Raw genomic sequence first — 17,546 nt, 5'->3', positions numbered from 1 at the left:
TGAATCTTAACTTTGCCTCTTACTAATTCTGTGTCTTTGAAAAACATCAGTCACTCTTATTTGTGTTTCTTTTCTTTTCTTTTTTCTTTTTCTTTTTTAAGGTTTTAAAAAAACATTTATTTATTTTTGAGAGACAGAGTGAGACAGAGCATGGGGGCAGTGGCAGAGAGAAAAGGAGACACAGAATCTGAAGCAGTCTCCAGGCTCTGAGCAAGTGTTCAGCACAGATCCTGATGTGGGCTCGAACCCACGAACCGTGAGATCATGACCTGAGCTGAAGTCAGATGCTCAACCAACTGAGCCGCCCAGGAGCCTCTTCTTTATTTTTTTAGAGACAGAGAAAGAGAGAAAAAGAGAGAGAAAGTGGAGAAAAGCAGAGGGAGAGAGTCAGAGATAGAGAGAGAATCTCAAGTAGGCTCCACGTCAGTGTGAAGCCCAACACAGGGCTCAATCCCACAATCCTGGCATTATGACCTGAGCCAAATCAAGAGTTGGACACTCAAAGGACTGAGCCACCCAGGCACCCCTACATTAGTTTTCTTACATGAGAAATAAGAATAGTAATAGTAATTCCCTTATTTGTTGTATGGATGGAGAGCATTTCTACAGAAAAAACACTTATGTGTAAATATAAAACAGTAAATGGTAACATTATTATATCCTCATAATTTTCATCAAGAACTTAGCATATATGGAGAAATGTGTTAAGTGTTTTATATACATTAACTTGTTTTATCTTCACAATCTTAGGAGGTAGGCGACATTATCATATCCATTTTATAGATCAGGAAAATAAGACCTAGAGAAATTAAGCAACTAGATCTTTATCATAGAGATCTCTATCATACATCCTTTAAGTAGATCAGAGATCAGACCCAGGCTGAATGATTCCAGAGCCTGCTGTCTTAACCATGACACTGTAAAAAGTAATAAAGAATTCCACTAGTTTAAAATGACTAGATTTCCCCCACTTCTTATTTTCCCACATTCTACCATAGTTCCACCTTAAGACCATCTAAAAAGCAGCTGCCCCCAGTGCCTATAATTTGGTCAAAATGTCCTTCTAAAAACTACTGTGATTATGGCTAATGCTCAACATCACTCATCATCAGGGAAATATAAATCAAAACTACGATGAGATACCTCATCACACCTGTCAGGATGACTAAAATTAACAACTCAGGCAACAAAAGATGTTGGCAATGATGCAGAGAAAGAGGATTCCTTTTGCACTGCTGGTGGGAATGCAAACTGGTGCAGCAGCCACTCTGGAAAACAGTATGGAGGTTCCTGAAAAAATTAAAAAATAGAACTATCCTATGACCCCAAATTATACTACTAGGTATTTATCCCAAGGATACAGGTGTGCTGTTTCTAAGAGGCACATGTGCCCCAATGTTTATAGTAGCCTTATTGACAATAGCCAAATTATGGAAAGAGCCCAAATGTCTATCAACTGATAAATGGATAAAGAAGATGTGATATATATATACAGCATATATATATATATATATACACATACATATACAGCAGTCAAAAAGAATGAGATCTTGCGATTTGCAACAATGTGGATGGATTATGCTAAGAGAAATTAGTCAGTCAAAGACAAATATCATATATATGTATATAATGGCTTTTCCCTCCTTTTTGGTGGGCTTGCTCTTTCTTTTCAACTGTGACCCACCTCTTCTACGAAGTTTTCTTTGATCTATTTTTCTTCAGGATTTATAGCTTCATCATTGTGCCCTCATTTTATTAAACTTCTCTAGTTTTGTATGTGTATCCCTGTTATAATTTAAGCACTTTAAATTTTTTTATCTGTGTACCTCTAGTATCTAGGATACTGTAAACAAGTCTGCTTATTACATTGTTTAACAAAATAATGTAAGTTGATGATACATTTTTAATGTAAGCAATTAATCCCTGATGCATAGCCAGCACCTGAAATAGTGTGTATCACATAGTAAATGTTCAAAAAAATATTTGTAGGGGCACCTGGGTGGCGCAGTCAGTTAGGCATCTGACTTTTGTTTTCAGCTCAGGTCATGATCTCACAGCTTCATGTTCAAGCACCTACTCAGGCTCTGTGCTGGCAGCATGGAGCCTGCTTGGGACTCTCTCTCTCCCTCACTTGTTGCCCTGACCCACGCATGCTGTCTCTGCCTCTCTCAAAATAAATTGGCTTAAAAATATTTGTAGGATATTTGTCAAACATGTCAGATAAGAGCATCACTGTTATTTCACTAGATATATATTAGGTAATATTTTCATTACCTGCTTTTTTCTGTATTTTGGAAAAACACTACATTTTGTTATTCATGATTAATTAGGTTTTTCATTGCCATGCCCCTTATTGAAATTACTCAGACCAAAATTTGTATCATGAAGGACAGCTCAGAGTAGGAAGAAGCAAAAAAGTCATGGGCTTAGTCATTGCAATGCATCGGCTTTGGAATTGTAAAACCTTGAAGTTCAAAGAAACTAATAATTATTGACTCTAACCACCTGCTTCATTTGATCAATTATTCATTCAACAAACATGCACTTAGTGCCTATCACATGTTCTCTGCTGCCTCAAAGAGTTATCAGTCTGTTTGGGAAGACAACAAAGAAAAACAAACACAAAAATGGCAGGTGCTTGGTCAGGGCTGTCCACAGGGTATTGGAAGAATATGGAGCGGGGACATGTGCCACAGCTCATGGTGGCCAAGAAAGGATGCCCAGAGGAAGGATATAAGGTAGGACTTAAAGGACACACAGAGTGGGTAAAAAGGTGAGAGCATAATCCAGAGAGAGGAAACGATATAAATAAAGACCCAGAATTGTGCAAAAATATGATGGATCATTGGGAGGAGACTGAACACACAGTGGCCAGGCATGGAGCAAAGAAGGTGGGAAGTAGTCATATTAGAGCCTATGTACAATGCTTATAATCCCCACACTTCCCAAAACAGGCCATTCCATCCTTTGGAAAGGTGGGACTATTGGGAAAAATCTTACATTAAGGCAAAATCTACTCTAAGAAACAAACCTATTAGGATAAAGTGAGAAAAAGGACAGCTCTAAAGCAGCATGTCTGCCATGGGCCTCCTATATGAGAACAGCTGCAGAACCAGAGAACCCTTATATTTAGCAACACAAGGTGATTCTTCTCTACAGCTCTAGGGCCATATGTCTTCACATGAAGAAATGTGGTGAGGGCTGACAGCCAGGATAAGCATTATTATATCCAGAGGCAAGAAGAAAAATAGTCATTTTTTTTTAAAGAACTGATTTTCTTAAAGGAACTCTACCCCCAACATGGGCCTCAAACTCACAACTCCAAGCATGCATGCTCTACCAATGGATTGAGTCGGACATCCCCAAAACCCAGAATATTTACTTTTCCACTGTAGCATGGAGAAACTGAAGATGCTCAATAAAGACCCAACTAGGTTTTAGCCTTGGTGAGGAAGAGTATTAAGTGAGGTTGGGAGTGGGTAGAAGGAAAAGTCATCAAGTGGTAAGGGACTGGCTGGGTACTGGGGCAGGAACCAGGCCAAGTATTGAAACAAGAAACTAAGTGTCATCTAAGCCCACTTTGAGCTTTTCAGAAAACATACTAGCCATAGCTTGCAAATGTTTTCTATACCTTTGTCTTCTGTTAACTTTCTCATCTCAAAATCCTGTCATCTCTCCCAATGTTGAGGTTCTCTGGTACCTTTGCAAGATACGGCCTCCCCCATTCCCCCCCCCGACCCCCCCCATAGTGAAACTGAAAACAAGTGAGTCTAGCTCCACAGTCCTTCAGCTGTGCACACAGTGGGCAGTGACCCTGAACCTTACCAAAGAGCACACCACCTCTTCTTCCTTACTTCCTTACTTCCAATAATAGTTAACAAGCACTGACTGTATGCAAGGTACTATGAGAAATAACAAAGAGAAGTATTAAATGAACTAAGAGAGCCTCCTATTGCCACCAAAAGAATGACTGAGGAGAGAAAATGGGCAAGAATGGGCATTCCTGAGAGGATGTGGGAGGGCTGAAAATCTCAGTTCCACAGGTTCCTGGGAGAATCTTTTATCCCAGCACTCCACTTCTGAGCATTGTCTGGTCTCAGACAAGCATTAGCATAACCATTAGCCTCTCTGCAATGTAATTATTCTTGGGCTGGCTTACTCTGGCCCCCTGCCAAAGAGGAACATTCACAAATCTACATATGAATTTGGGGGTAGGGGATTTTTAATATACTCCTCCTAAACATCCACTGACTGTTTACAGCTGAGCCTGCTGCTCTGATGAGATCTATTTTCCTGGCAGACACCTTGAAATATGGATGGTTTGCCGTGTTACCTACTTCAGTTGGTCCTTCATCCATTGAACAACATTTACTGAGCATCTATTAAGTGCCAGACTCTGTGCCAGAAAATGATGGTGAATAAGGTAGCCATGGTTTCTGCCTTAAACTAACTTGGTCTAGAGGGGATATAGACATTTACAAATCTGATGATTACAAAAGGAGATATTGAGACTGTAATGGGAGCTTATCCTTACCAGTGGGAGCTTCCCCAGAGAATAGGACCAAATACAATGCCTATCTCTATATGAATCTCAGCAGCAGGACTCCTGGAGGTCCCCTTAGGAGAGTTCTTGAGACTGTCTTGTTGACAGCACTCTCAGCAAAGGCTCAGTCCCTAGACACTCAACTGCCAAAGAAGGGGTCCTAGTCTCACCTCATCCTCTCCTTTAAATTTGCTAGCCACACGTAGTAGTGCATTCCAAAGTCACAATCAGATCTGTCCCTGTCTTCTTCTCCTCATGCACTTCTTTCTGGAAAGTTAAGAGACCACTGGGTAAGAATGGCAGTGGAGACTACACTCCTGTGAAATTCTAAGGCTCAGCCTAACCTTGGAAAATACCGCCCCCAGGGGCCATTTCCAGATGCTCAGGGACTGCCAAGTCCCCTTGACTGTGCATTCTTTTACTCTCCTGAAGCACTCGGAAAATGTTAGGTCCCAATCACACATTATATTTTATTTTGAAGAATCCACATCCTATTTTATTTTTGTGGTTTTGTTTATAACTAAATCATGAAAAAGACCAAACACTTTCTAGCCTACTTCTGTGTTAAGAAAATCTACCTATAATATCATTACATTTTTGCAGTCTACTTGAAAAAAGACGTCTGTCATAAAATTAAATAAATCTGGGTGCTCCCACATTGTAATTTTCCATTTTGCACGTGCCAGGCAAAAAGAATACTGCCTTTTGTCACCAAAATAAAAGGAGCACAGTTGCAACTTTAAATCCATGAGCTTATTAAAAATCTTATTTTTAAAAATTCATTCTCTTGTAGTTGGGCACTAAACTTGAAAATACTTTAATGTTCTGATTGTCAAGTAGGTATAGATAATAACATTAAATATGAACAAGCAATCAGTTCATGGGTGCAAGATAAGTTTATAAAATATAAATGCTCTGACAGTAAGAAAACATACTGCTATACTCAATTATATCATCTGTTCAAAATACAATTGCTTCTATGTTTGGTAAATAGAATAATCCAGGTCACATTCCTGTGTTCAACTGAGTTTCTAGTCACTCCCTTTTCTTTAAATACTTGTGTTGTTTCTGCATGTTCCTAAGTGTCATCATTTATTGCTATAGGCATGATGGCTATATTTAACTAATAATGACAGTGGTTGTCATTAGATTTTAACTCAGTAACACTAGTCTGACATATCATTTGAAGTATGTCTTCAATTTAAATTTGATTAAAATTACAAACATCCCATCTATTGTGCCAATCAAAATGTTGTCACCCTTTCCCTGAACTTTTCTATGAACTTTCTTGAAATAAGTTATGGCAGCTTTAAGTTAAGGCTAGCCTTGGGTCATAAACATATTTTAAAATTTGACTCTTGGAATAGAACAGAGCAAGACCACTTGGGGCTCCTTTTATAAAAAGGACTTGATTTTGACTCACACCCTGGACAAATTCTTAAGGCAAAAAGCACATATAGTGAGAGTTCAAAGGCTCTAACTCAGATTCCTATATCATGCTAGGTACACTAGTGCGTAGCAGGGATGTGAATTTGCTTGTGTGCATTTTAAGATCTTGGACCTAGCAAATACCTATGGTAGTAAAATCAGGTACTTGTGACAGCATGTATGAAAAGCTGGTGGAAACGTGCCTAGCAAGAGATAGTGCAAAAGGAGGGGAAATAAATAAAGATCAGAGGGAGATACAATGTTTTAGACATCTACTATGTATGGCAGGCTTTTACATATATCATCTTATTTATTCCTCATAATGACGCTGTGAGGTATCTACTACGGGCCTCAATTTGTGAGTAAGAAAACTGAGGCTGAAAGAGGCTAAGTGACCTGCCCAGGCTCACACTGTAGCTTCCTTCCCTGAAAGTAATGAAGAAGGCAGAGAAAAATGTTTTTGCTGTTGTTTTCCTGAACCTAACTAGCTATTCTAAAAAGGGAGGAGTGTACATAAGGTTCTGATTAATAGTCTTATGATCTTAATAGTGATTGGAAACTTAGTTATGTTAAGAAATGCTATTCTCAATGTTCTATTTAGACTAGGAATTTGTAGATGTTTAATTATCAAATAATTTAATCTTGTTTTAGAAGTAAAAACAATATCTAATAATTCTTTAAGATATTAGTACCTCAATTTTACAAGTAAGGTCACTGAAGCACAAACCAATCTGTCCAAGGTTATATAGTAGGGACTAGAATCTTGCAAGTTCATCTGACTTCAAGGCTAGTGTTCTTGCCATTAAATAATAATGTGTTTCTCTTGTCTTTCCCAATAGATGTCTGAAAGCTTGAAAAACTAATGGTCTAAAAGGCAAACCCTTGAAAGAGTACATGCCTAAAAGATTTGACTTAAAGTTTACTGTGAAATTTACTGTTTTCATTTGTAAACATCTCCTTTTGTTTCCATGACATTATTTGTTCTTAGAATACCACCATTTTTATTTGCTTTATAACATTTAACCACTGTCAATAAACACCTTATTCAATTCTTTATATATTTCTTGTCTTTGCTCCTTCTACCTCTTGTAGTTCCATGAGACCTCTGTCTTGTTCATACCATAACCTTAAGGTTTGGAGCAATACCTGGCACATTGTAAGGACTCAATAAATAAATTTTGAGGGAATGATTAAATGAATGGATGGTCTTTCTTTAACTATTCCTTTGCCTCCTTAGACAGAGAACTACAATTTTTTTAAAATTATTATCCCTCGCATACTGTCTCAGCTTTAGTCAGGGAGATAGTCTGTCTACTTTTACTCAATCGAGTAGCAAACAAGTCGACATGATAAATACAGTATTTGTAACACTTCTGAGTTAATACTATGGTAAAGGGGCACCAGGGTGGCTCAGTCAGTTGAGCATCTGACTCTTGGTTTTGGCTCAGGTCACAGTTTATGGGTTTGACCCCTGCATCAGGCTCTGCGCTGATGGTGTGGAACCTACTTGGGATTCTCTATCTCTCCCTCTCTTTTCTTCTCTCTCTCTCTCTCTCTCTCAAAATAAAATAAAATAAACATTAAGAAATACTCTAGTGAGAATTAAAATGTATCTGGTTTCTTTGCAGCTACAACAGAAGAACCCTACCCAAAATCCTTAAGGTCAGATGTATTCCATAAATAGAATTTGTGGATACAAAAATGTTAATATAGTGCATATATACTAATAGTGTATAGATCATATATTATGTAATATATCCAGCAAGGTTTAGGGTAGCAGCCCATAACCAAAGATTCTTTTTTTTTTTAAATACAATAACTGATTAGTTAAACTAAATAAGGTTCTGTCACCAAATGAGTCCTGAAAAAATTGTTTTATCTTCTGCAATTTTGAATTTTGGAATTGCATATAAGAGATTTATGGACTTATAGCACTAACTCAGGAATTGTGAGGAGTAAATATAATACACTTAAAGTACGTAACTCTATGTCTGACATGCAGGAAGTATTCAAATTATCAGACAGTTCTAGGTTTGCAGACACCTTCACTAAACAAGTGTAGCCTCTATGTATATATGCAACCCAAAAGTTCATGCATATGTCAAGGATTGAGATGACTCTCAATGACTGGATAATTTGACCATATAAGGAGATGCTGCCACTTGCATGCTCTAGATTTTCCTATTAACTAAGGACAGTTTTTGGAGGGTCCATCTTTTGCAATGTTCTTTAGATCTACATCTATTTGTATAGTAAAGATATGCTATACTCTTATTTACAGGTTTTAAACATTTGGGATAGGGAAAAAAATAAAATATATGCTAAAGTTTTACCCTCACTTGTATATTTAGATAAAAGAATCATGTGCTTTCTCAAAAGAGAGTGAGTTTTTTCTCTAATGTCATATTCTTGTTTTTGAAATGTGCAGCTAAGTAGGAGATAAAATGGACTGACTGTAATAATATTGCCTATTACGATACTATGCAAACAGGAATTTGGGAAAACCCACCCTGACTCCTACCGCAGTTGCCTGAATTAAGTAGTGGTCATCCCATGTGTGATCTTGACAAAACCCAGTATTAGCTTTAGCAGGACAAAGCAGTCCTTGGTATAGTCAGCACTGTAGCATTTCTTGAGATATAACAGCAAGAATAGCAAGTATGATATGAGGTGGGTAGTGGGTTATTTCTCGAAACTTGTGCTTTTAACACAGCCATTTAAAAATCAACAAATTCAGGAGGCACATAATGGAACAAAATATAATGCATGAATCCAGGTTCATTAAACTAATGCATTTTTTGAAAAACAAAATATGACAGAACATTTCATTATTGACGTTGATAGGAGAAAAAGTGTTATGCTGCTATTTAGAATGTGTCTTGTGTGTCGTGGAATTGAAATATTTCCAAATCATCAATAATTAAAATGATGAGAATCCATCATTTCACTGACATTTACTTCTACATGAAAAGATGGCCTATTTTAAATGTGCTCACACATATTCTTGTCAATCACAAGCTGTCACAGCAAATTATTTCATTTTGTAGATCACATGGCAGTTAGCAGAAAATCTCTAGGTTTAAATTTAGATCTTAGGTGTAGTATCAAGAATTCTTTTCATGGATTTTTTTTCTGGGACTACATCTTCACAATACAGTATATAAAAGATGTAAAATCTTATTCATAGTACTCAGTTTCATTTCTGGTTAACAAAGCTCGGGACTGAAATGAATCACTGTAAATGATAGCTCTAAAAGCCAAATAGTTGAATAGAATATATAGGAAAGAATGAAAATACAAAACTAAAGAAAACTTTAAACAATCAGAACACTACACTATGGAACTTGGACCTAATGAGTTAGGTCCAACCAGTTTTTTTTTTCTCTCATCTTTTTTAAGACATTTAAGTAACTACAGGCCATTTCTTATGCTAGGTTGGCACTGCCTACAGCTACTCAGTTATAAAGGAGCTAAACTCTCATAAACCCCACGAATCTGATGCAAGTATTTTCACTGTGCCACCATTAAAGAAGATTGAGGAAACTGAATAAAACCTAAAGTACATGCCCATGAGTCTATAAACTTTTAAAATGCCTCTTCAAACAATTCATTAACTACATCTTCACAATTCTAGTGAATCATTAATTGCTACAGAATCTTCTAATGCAAGAATTATATGACCTAATAGACAGTTGATTTCATCAATGTCATTATAAAAAAGACTTCTATTTTTCCTATACACAATCTTCTGCTTAGGCACTTAACTTCAAAATATAAGAATTATTCTAATACTGCATTTAAACAGGGAATGCTTACTGTCAGTCTTGACCTCTATATGAAAGCTTTGTGTTTCCAGGTATGTGATGAATAGCTCTCTGGCTTTCTATTATATCCAGTGGCACTGGCTGTCAACAATGGTACTCAAAATGGGTAGTAAAGTAGTTAAAAATTAGAGATGTTCCTTAGGTCTTTTTCTACCTTAGTAAATCTGGAAACAATTCTGGGACAATTTTCCCTGCTCACATTGCTTTTCTAAAGAATAACAAGAAAACAGTGAATTATGGAAATATAACTGCCAAAATATACACAGACTTATTTGGCCTTCCTCTACCAGAGATAATGTAAATTTTACTTTGGAGGACCTGTTTGACTTATGCTGTTAAAAAGGGTTCTCAATTTTAAGGATGTAAATTATAAGCTCCTTAAAGACCAGAACTTCTATCCCTAAGCCAGGACTGCACACATAGTAGATATTTAATAAATAGTTATTGGTTTAAACTTAGACTGAATTGAATTAAACTGAATTTAAAATCAAAGATAAAATAATGATTAAAAAAAGTCAGACTATAAGCACCTTTTTTCATCTGTCTCTGATCTGATCTAGTACCTGGCTCATAGTAGGCTCCTAATGAATGTTTGCTGAATGAATGGAAATCTTTATATTAAAGTAATGGCCAATTACTGACTCTAATGCCTGTTGGTTAACTGAATATAAAATATTCATGTTCATGTACAGAGATACAAGAGTTGCACCCAATTCTGCCAGCTGTTTTCCCCTATTTACCTTTAGAATGCTTCCTTACTCTAAATTTATCAACCATTTTCAAGGCTATTCATACATGTCTTATTTTTATGGTACATTCAGGGCACATGGACAAACTATTGATTATCTATAAAATACAGGCAAGGAAGGTAATTTTAATCTGATTCAAAAAAGTGAATGTGAATATGTAAGACACATATATGTATGAAATCTTCCCACACTTCTCTCAAATTATTTAATTCAAGTGAAAGACTATACTATGAATATATAATATTTATTTACATTTATATTCTTAAGGTTCTGTAAGAAACCAAATACCAGTATCTAGTCTTATAGGCTTATCTATGAGCTTAACTTAAGCAAGTGGCTTTTCCCCACTATACTTATCCTAGGTCTTTTTAATGGACATGTGATATGCTAGTCTGTGTCCAAGCTTACCTACAATTTCTTTTCTCAAAAGACAAGGCACATCTGCCACCTGCTCTACTCCGTGTCCCAGCAACAACTGTCGAGCAGCATAAAGATTGATTATCAGTCAAAAACCATTGCACAACACCAGATTTTGGTGGGTTAAGCTTGCTGATCCAGCAAGAGATGGTGTGAAATTTTCAGGAGTGTGTGCCAACATTTTGGTGCTAAAAGAACAGCAGTGCATGTCACAGTGAAACACAGCCAAAGATATGCAGACAAAGCAGAGAAGTTTTTTGTTCTGGATTTGGCTTTAAAAAGGATAAAAGAGAAAACAAAAAGTAGGAGAAAATTTGTACAGTTAAAAATCATCCAACAAGCTAGTCATGTGTTTAACACTGTTATTTTAGGCATACATGTCCAAAAAATTTTCTATGAAGCTTAGCTATAAATAGTTTTTATATATCTCTTCACCAATACCATTATCAATGAAAGGCAAATATTTCTTACTAATAGAAACAATCAAGATTTTAAGGAAGCACTCATTACATACACATTTAAATATAAAATAGTCACACAAACATTTCCCCACAAAGACTCATGTTTTTATACAAGATGATTTATACAGATAATTCAATGAATACAAAATAAAAGTAGCCATAATTTAAAGTTAAATCAAGATTTGAAAAATATATGGGTTTACATTTTTGCACAGGTAATTTTTACTGAGTATTATAGCAACAAGTTTCTTTACCTTGAACCAAATTACCTTGGACTTTCTACTGATTTCAAGAAATTATTCCTGATGATCAAGTATGTTCAAAGAGATAGAAACCCTAGTATCATCTTATATAATAACATTAATAGAGGAAGAATTGTCATCACCTCATCTGTAATGAACTCCAGAATTACTTCTCTTCCACTTACGCAATTATTGCCTAGACTTGTCCTGGTTCATCAGCTTTCCAGCAGTTGTAGAAAAAAAAACTTCCAATAAGGTATTAAAAGTACAGGGAAACACAGCAGTTAGATACACGGAATTTGTATGCCAACGTTCTTACATCATTTAAATGTGATTACTATATATAGCACTTGATAACAGACTATGGGTATGATATGCTTGTAAGAATATTCTTAGATAGTACTTTTCTTTCCTTCTTAAAATGTATTCTTTTCCGCTGAAGAAAGAAAAATGTTTGTTTTGTTTTAGAAAATCACATTGGTGAAATATTAGAAATAATGCACTTTTTAAGAAAGAGCTTACCAGTAAATGTCTAAAATGCATATGTTTATATTTTGTGTATATTGTTATATATATATACAAATATAAATTACACACACACCTACATTTCAAGGTTTAAAAAAGTCAAGCTGCAGTATTTACCTTATGGAAACTCTGTTAAGAAAATCAGATGTACGTAAGAATAATATGTTTATTCTGACCACATTTTCATAGTTACGTTAATGCTATCTGAAAAAGACCAAGAGTGTAAATGAATAAATGCTACTTGAAACTTTGAACTGTTTTCTGAGAGAACAAATCTAATGAATTATGTCTGTTGGGTGTCACAGAAACTAAACAGTAAATTCAATAATCTCTGATTTAATTTATTATATTTTCACCATTTAACCTCCTGCAGGCTCCCTAATGTCTATTCAGATCTATATTAAATTAAGCACCAATGCTAATGAAGGGCAATAAACGTGGCTGTCAGTGGATTTTTCTTTCATTAAGCACATTATCCTCTTACTGAGCTGTAAATGCGTAAACATTAGTTTTGTTAAACCATGCAAAAAAGACAGGATGAAAATCATTTTTTAATTGCACCCCTCAAGCAATTTACTGTGGGTGGGGGGCAGGGTATTTTTTTTCTTTTTTACCTTTAATTTTTTTGAATGGATCTATAAAGGGCTCTCCTGTTGAAACATAAACATCGGCTTCATGGGGTATATCTTCAGGTTTGAGGGCTTCAGTGCCGTCTGCCAAGAACACTCGTCGTGCGGCCATGTTCAGATTCAGCTTTTCTGTGCACTCCTCCAGCAACTAGAAGCCAGCAAGAGGTAAGAGAAAGTGAGTTAGGACAAAGAAAGCAACACACTGCCATGGAACAAAAGGTGCTAACGATGAAAACGGACACCCATTGAGTCACTGGCCAAGTTAAGTAACTCCAGTAACGCCACCAATGTATTTTCTAGCACTTGAAAATATACAAATAAAGGTAAATCACAGCTCTAAGAATATCTCATGATTGTCTAATTTTAGTTCTTAAATATTCTGCCAGTTTAACAACTCCACATGGTAGGAAACCATTGTATCTGTTTATTCAGCAGAAGGGTCATTTATTTATTAAACATTCCATTTACATGCTGATAAACAAGGGATAAAATGCCTGTGAGATCTACGTACACATAAGCAATTTATAGATTCGTCACTAAAAAGAAAATTTTAACACAATGCCATCTTTTTCATTTTATATTTCTTTATATTATAAAAAGAGCAAGGGAAGAAAGAAAGCACTGAAAACTTATGAACACTATTTACCAAGGTGATGTTTGGTACTGTAACTTTGGCAAAGACTGTTCTACATCCATTTTTATGAGCTGTTACTGTAATCACTCTGGGATGAAGTTTGTGTCTTTGACATAATCTTGGCCAATTCTGGGCTGGCTGAAATTTTAAAGAAGAGAACTCTGCAACTCTGAAGGAAAAAAACCCACAAATTGGTGTATGTTAATGAATAACAACATTTACATAAATATTATCTTAGATATTTTTTACAGATATAATCCCGAGCAACTGTTTCTAAGTATTCACCAAAAAACCCCCTTTTTTTTATAGGCTAAGATTGTCCATATCCACTTAAATATTTTTAAAACTTTAATACAGGATACATTTGCTAAAACTGTTCATGTAAGACACCTATCTGAAAATAATTGATTTTTATCAATTTACCTATAAAACACAACACTCATTTAAAAAAATGTATGTATCATGCTATGTTCTGACAGAAAACAAAGAATAGTAACATTAGTCCTACCATGAAACAGCAAATGGCTAAGATTTTCCATTAAGTTTTCATGTTTATCGAAGTTCTTTGATTTTTAAAAGATTTGAAATTCAAAGTTTCTTATTCTAAATTTCTTACTCTGAAGTTAACTGTAATCTCTTCATCTCAATTGTTACAGAGTAGTAAAGGAAAATTTCTAAATTTTGTCTTTATTCAAAATCAGTTTCAATCCTTATTATTTCCTCAGCAAAAGTACATGGAAAATGACTAATATGTTTTATTTTTGATTTCAGACTTCTCTAATCCTGGTAATTCTTAATGTCACAGAAGCAAAATAAACAGAAAATAAAAATGTTAGGTAAATTAAAATCATAATATACCCACCTAATCAAACATATGAAAATAATGGGAGTATCAATTTCTTGGTTTTTGATTTTGCTTTTACCAACATTTTTTCCATCCATAAATTCTTAGGTTTGACAGTTTATGACAATATTCTTGATGTGAAAATACATACACAAAATGCTTTTATAATAAGTTCATTTCAATTTGATTTTATTACAAAATATTGGTTAATATCAGAAGTATGCATTTCTATTTTTAAACAAATATCTGGTAAAGAGATATTCTGTAGGCCTAGACTGATTCTGCCTCAAGTATTTTTTTCAGAGTTTCATATGATCCACATTGAAGTGTACCTCATGTTTTCCACAAGTGTAATTAGCAACATTCTACTCAGGTGCTTTCAAAGAAAAAATAAACAAGACAGAAACAGAAACAAAATGCTAGAGATGTGTTACATTTTAATGTCTGAAATAGTCCATTGAATCATTATAAATTCTGCTCAGAGGAAAAAGCTTCAGCAGTGGGTTAAAAAGAACAGAGAAGAGCTTTGATGACCTCAGTTGACCCACTGGAGCACTGACACGTCTGTTTCTCTTGGATGCTGATATAAAACAAGAATTGTTTTTCCTTTTTGATTTGTAGCTATATGGGTCTGATATTTCATCATGGCTATGATCTGATTCTGTTTGATGTGTGGAGCAATCTTGAAGTCCTGACCCTTCTGATACTGTAGCTGAATGCAAAAGCCTGTTGGGGCCAAACTGAGACTGCAAATAATCTTCAGTAGTTTTAATAACTGCTTTTGCCTGGGATGACATAAACTCTCTGAGAGAAACAATTCATGGGAAAATACAGTGAATTGATTTGTAACTACTTATTAACAACTACCATATAACTGCATGCTATGCTCTAGACAAAATATTACACACTTAGCCATTATTTTGTTTAATCCTTACAATATCCTGGAAAGTAGGTACCATTTTTATCCCCATTTTACAGATTTAGAAATTGTGGCTCAGAGGGGGCAATTAACTTGCCCATATTCACATAATTAGTAAGCTGACAGGGTAGAAAACTGAATCCAAGCCTGTTCTAAAATAAAACCCATATTCATAACCACTAAATTAAATTGTTTTATGCTATTAAACTAAAGAAGAAAGCTTGTAGAATGCTTGGAACAAACTAAGTAAAATTTTTTTTAATTAAAAAATTTTTAGTGTTTTATTTATAAGAGAGAGAGTGTGAAAGGGGGAGGGGCAGAGAGAGAGGGAGACACAGAATCTGAAGCAGGCTTTAGGCTCTGAGCTGTCAGCACAGAGCCCAATGTGGGGCTTGAACTCATGGACCATGAGATCATGACCTGAGCTGAAGTCAGATGCTTAACTGACTGAGTCACTCAGGTGCCCTGCTAAGTAAAAAGATTTAATTCTTAGATTCATTTAAAAACAACTCCACACTCTGTTCAGTGTTAGGAAATATAAAACTTGAAGACATGTGGAACCTACCTTCCAGAAACTTGCAAACCAATCCCTAATTAAGAGAGAATATATGCTAAATAATCTGCTTAGAACTATGGGTGTGTATTAACTATAAATACCAAAAGAATTCCTTGAAGCCAAACTCTCTACATAGGCTAGAACAAAATTGATAAAGACTTCATAGCAGACTGGATTTATGGTGACCAGCTCCTCCTGGTTTACTTAGGCCTTTGGCACTGAAAGTCACACACTCCAGGAACTCCCTGAGTCTGAGACAAGTTAGAACAGTTGGTATCCTACCTGGTAGTTAAGCTGGAGTAATAGTATTTAGATAAACAATGATGTTTGAGGGGCGCCTGGGTTGCTCAGTTGGGTAAGTGTCAGACTTCAACTCAGGTCATAATCTCCCAGTTCGTGGGTTCGAGCCCCTCATTGGGCTCTGTACTGACAGCTCGGAGCCTGGAGCCTGCTTGGGATTCTGTGTCTCCCTCTTTCTGCCCTCCCCCATACTCACTCTTTCTCTCTCTCTCTCAAAAGTAAATAAACATTAAAAAAAACTATGATGTTCGAACAGAGGACTATATGATGTCCTCTATGACAGAGGACCTGTGACAGTATGTAATACCAAATTAAGAAGATGGAGTATATAGAGAACCTGCTTGTATGATAAAATGAAACATATTTTAACACATTTGAGAATATTGAGCTGTATGATGATTAGGCAGAGAGGATAGTAAGCTTCCAAGTATTATTTCAGTATTCCACATATGCATTTGTATTTTTATGCAAACCAAATCTGCCTCTTTCTAATTTGCTAGTTCCTCAATCGTTTTTATGCATAATGTATTATAACCCCACCTACTCATGCAATTATAAGACAGTATATGCTTAATGTGGAAAGTTTGGCACAGCCAGTCCCTCCTCCAGATTTTTTTTACCCACCAATGTCATTATAATCACAATTCTTTCTTCTGGCTTATTCTCTCTATGTTCACAAATGTGTAAAATGGTTGATTATTTCTTCTGAAAGCATGAAAGGTTTTCATGTGGCCCAGGGAAAATGGATGTGCATGTGTGTGGATGAGAGTTGATGCAGTGGGTCAGTAAAGCTAAAACACTGGGGTGCAAGCAGTTGTATTTGTTGTTATCATATGTTTCTATCCAAGTCTGTCCTGGACTGACCATAGCTCTGGGGAGAGGAGTAGTCTTCCCTACACTCCAAAGACCTAGCCAGGCTCAAAACTTTGGCAAACAGCATTTTGAATTGATCATTGGACATTAGCTCTGGCAGAGGCAAGAACTCCCTTCAGACCTGAGCTATTCAGATTTTGATGGCAATGGTGAATGGTGCCACGAGGCAGCGGTCCTGTCTCAGGGACAGTGTTTCTGCAGCAGTAGTAAAGGAACTGCAAAGGGTCACCAACGCTCTTCAACTTAGGGGAAGAGCAGTAAACAGACAGGAGGAAAAATTTACAGATCTCACAAACAGTTCCCAGTGCCCATAAATAATCACTTGGAAAGTAAATTTCGTATAAAGAAAGGAAACAAATTCTCTACCTAATGCAGAATGGATGTCTTGTTTTTTGAGATGTTGTTTATTTTTTTTTAAATAATCTATACACCCAACTTGGGGGTTGAACTCACAACCGTGAGATCAAGAGTCACATGCTCCACCAACTGAGCCAGTTGCCTCAATCCTTTCTTTTTTAATGAATGCATTTTGTTTACTATCAAATATTTTTACAAATATACTAATGATTTTCTATAATAATTCATTATCACACCACCAGAAA

General features: G+C 35.8%; 1 protein-coding gene across 1 annotated transcript in view; it reads right to left on the bottom strand.

Annotated features, from left to right (window-relative positions):
• The window catches only part of DCDC1 (doublecortin domain containing 1), a 400,051-nt gene that overhangs the window by 345,097 nt on the left and 37,408 nt on the right, over nucleotides 1-17,546 (bottom strand). The window contains exons 3-5 of the mRNA XM_029915553.1: nucleotides 14,831-15,100; nucleotides 13,465-13,621; nucleotides 12,804-12,966 (exon numbers count right to left, since the gene is read on the bottom strand). Of these exons, the coding sequence (XP_029771413.1) occupies nucleotides 12,804-12,966; nucleotides 13,465-13,621; nucleotides 14,831-15,100 (590 nt within the window). The remainder of the gene's footprint in view (nucleotides 1-12,803; nucleotides 12,967-13,464; nucleotides 13,622-14,830; nucleotides 15,101-17,546) is intronic.

The sequence above is a fragment of the Suricata suricatta genome, chromosome 11 (assembly GCF_006229205.1).
Source record: "Suricata suricatta isolate VVHF042 chromosome 11, meerkat_22Aug2017_6uvM2_HiC, whole genome shotgun sequence".
NCBI lineage: Eukaryota > Metazoa > Chordata > Mammalia > Carnivora > Herpestidae > Suricata > Suricata suricatta.
Note: the sequence above shows the minus strand (reverse complement) of the source record. Positions and strands in the feature narration are given on the sequence as shown.